This window comes from Protobothrops mucrosquamatus, unplaced genomic scaffold (genome assembly GCF_001527695.2).
Source record: "Protobothrops mucrosquamatus isolate PMUCROS unplaced genomic scaffold, P.Mucros_1.0 scaffold3203, whole genome shotgun sequence".
In the NCBI taxonomy this organism is placed as follows: Eukaryota; Metazoa; Chordata; class Lepidosauria; order Squamata; family Viperidae; genus Protobothrops; species Protobothrops mucrosquamatus.
The window spans coordinates 59,962-63,011 of record NW_015389201.1 but is presented as its reverse complement, the minus strand read 5'-3'; the positions used below and the strand labels follow the sequence as shown (position 1 = coordinate 63,011).

The 3,050-nt window shown below is 43.9% G+C and overlaps 1 protein-coding gene across 2 annotated transcripts in view; it reads left to right on the top strand.

The window, feature by feature from the left end:
- The window catches only part of ALG8 (ALG8 alpha-1,3-glucosyltransferase), a 25,208-nt gene that overhangs the window by 9,654 nt on the left and 12,504 nt on the right, over positions 1-3,050 (top strand). For both annotated transcript variants that reach the window (XM_015826625.2, XM_015826626.2), the window contains exons 6-8: positions 462-588; positions 1,419-1,522; positions 2,430-2,550. In XM_015826625.2, the coding sequence (XP_015682111.1) occupies positions 462-588; positions 1,419-1,522; positions 2,430-2,550 (352 nt within the window). The remainder of the gene's footprint in view (positions 1-461; positions 589-1,418; positions 1,523-2,429; positions 2,551-3,050) is intronic.

Below are 3,050 nucleotides of genomic sequence, written 5' to 3'. Positions count from 1 at the left end.
TATATATCTATATATATGGATATAGATAGATGTATAGCATACATACATTATATATGCACACATACACATATATACACATACATACTCTTTTACTTCTTCCTCTTCCTATTGTCTCCACAACAACCACCCTGTGAGGTGGGCTGGGTTGAGAGAGAAAGGAAGTGGCCTAAGGCAGGACTAGAACTTACCGTCTCCTAGTGATATGGGGCCAAAGTCACCCAGCCAGCTTTCATGCCTACAGTGGAACTAGAATTCCCAGTATTTCTATTACAATGAACCACGCACAAAAAAAATCTGAATCTTGAGAAGTTCCTACGTTGTTTTTGCTAAACTCTACACAAGGCCCCAACATCCTCATCCCCAACCCCTTGGCCAGCACGCTTTGATAAAGACGACGGGTGCTTGTTTATCTTAACTCTTAGCTCTTCTCATCTTCCCCCCCTGCCCCCATTCCTTTTCAGAAAAGATACTTAGAAGGCGCTTTCCTCTTTGCTGCCCTCCTGCACTTCAAGCACATTTACCTCTATGTGGCCCCAGCCTATGGCGTCTATCTGCTCCAATCTTACTGCTTCGCTGAAAATAATCCAGGTAACGTTGCTGACAGTTCCACACCTTGAAGGCAAAAAGGTTGGATTCTAGTACAGGCAGTCCTCAACTTACAGTGGTTCATTTAGTGACCGTTCAAAGCTACAACGGCACGGAAGAAAGTGACTTATGACCATTTTTCACACGACCGTGGTAGCATCTCCACGGTCACATGGTCAAAATTCAGACGCTTGACAACCGACTCATATTTATGACAGTATACCGGGTCACGTGATCCCCTTTCTGACGGCTTTCTGACAAGCCGAGCCAATAGGGGGAACGCCAGATTCCCTTAACATCCGTGTTACTTACTTATCAACTGCAGTGATTCACTTGGCAACTGTGGGAAGAAAAGTCATAAAATGGGGCCAAACTCACTTGACAAATGTCTCACTTAGCGACATAAAGGTTGGGCTCAATTTTGGTCGTAATTCGAGGACTACCCATATCTCCTCATGTGATCAACATTTGGGCCCTTGGCAACCGGCCTGTATCCCAGGGTCACTCCTCTGACGGTTGACCTGTCCTGAGAACATGTGATCCCACTTTTGTGACCGTCAGACAAGCAAAGCCAATGGGGGATCCAGATTCCCTTAACGGCCACGTTGCTAACTTAACAGCTGCAAGGATTCACTTAACATCTGTGGCAGGAAAGGTCGTAAAATGGGGCAAAACTCACTGAACGGCCTTGCTTTATCAAGGGAAATTTTGGGTTCCATTGCGGTCGTAAGTCGAGGATTACCGCAAGGTCTTAGTTTAGAAAGGTGGTCTGGTCTGTCGCTGGCAGGTTTGAAATCATCTATTATCATCATTCTAGCTCTCATTGTGTCTAGATGGATCTCTTCGATGGCGCAGTTTCAGTTTTCTCCGCTTAATCAGTCTGGGATTCATTGTCTGCCTTGTTTCTGCCATTTCGCTGGGACCATTTTTGGTTTGGGTAAGGAACCCCTCTCTTTATTTTTTTCCTGAAAGAATTTTTGAGAAAGTTCCTCAAGTTACGGCATCGTCAACACGCCGTTGGGAGTTGGGCAAATAGAACAAATTTGAATGAATCAATAAACATAAATAAATGCATTGAGTTTTCAAAACCAACTAACGCAAAGTAGCAATATTCCAAACATAGCAGGGTTTAAAATGTAGATCGGGGTGAGTTGCTTCTTGGTCTAAATCAGTACGGTTGTTTTATAAAGTTCGTTGTTTTATCCATGAGAATAAAATACAGAACGGTAAAACAGACAAAATGTAAGAAAATAAAAAAAAAATCATTCAGCTGTAACTACGTCAAAAAAAAGAGAAAAAAATAGCGTACAAAAAAGGAGGAAAAAGCGGTATCTTAAATTTAACATTCAACATGTAGGATCCAACCTGGTTTGAGTGCTGTGAAACAAAAGAAAAAAGCAATAAATTCTCCTAAATCAGTGTTTTTCAAACTTAATAATAATAATAATAATAATAGTAATGGTAAAGTTGGAAGGGACCTTGGAGGTCATCAAGTCCAACCCCCTACTCAGGCAGGAAACCCTATACCATTTCAGACAAATGGCTGTCCAGTCTCTTCTTAAAAACCTCCAGTGTTGGAGCATTCACAGCTTCTGGAGGCAGGTTGTTCCACTGGTTAATTGTTCTAACTGTCAGGAAGTTTCTCCTCAGTTCTAGGTTGCTTCTCTCCTTGGTTAATTTCCATCCGTTGTTTCAACCCTCAGAAGGGGTGGATGTCAGCTTGGCTAGTTGGGGAATTCTGGGAGTGGAAGTCCACACACCTTAAATACGCCACTTTTGAGGAAAAAAAACACTGATCTAAATAGAACGAAGAGAAGGTTAATAACAATTTTTCTCCAATTTAGGGTCAGCTTCCTCAAGTTTTCTCTCGCCTTTTCCCATTCAAACGGGGCCTCTGCCATGCCTACTGGGCCCCAAACGTTTGGGCCGTGTACAACTCCATTGACAAAATGTTGTCAGTCCTTGGTAGGTATCTTAATCCTTTCTGTCTGTCTGTCCTTCCATCCATCCATCCAGCCATTTTATTTGACATGGACACCACAACCTCACTTCAGTCAATTCGGGGGGGGGGGGGTTCCACAGTATAAAAATCAAAAGCAGTCATGAAGGGGCCATAGTTCCCCCATGCTGGCTGAGGAATTCTGGGAGCTGAAGTCCACAAGTCATGAAGGGCCCATAGTTACCCCATGCTGGCTGAGGAATTCTGGGAGTTGAAGTCCACAAGTCATGAAGGGCCCATAGTTACCCCATGCTGGCTGAGGAATTCTGGGAGTTGAAGTCCACAAGTCATGAAGGGCCCATAGTTACCCCATGCTGGCTGAGGAATTCTGGGAGTTGAAGTCCACAAGTCATGAAGGGCCCATAGTTACCCCATGCTGGCTGAGGAATTCTGGGAGTTGAAGTTCACAAGTCATGAAGGGCCCATAGTTACCCCATGCTGGCTGAGGAATTCTGGGAGTTGAAGT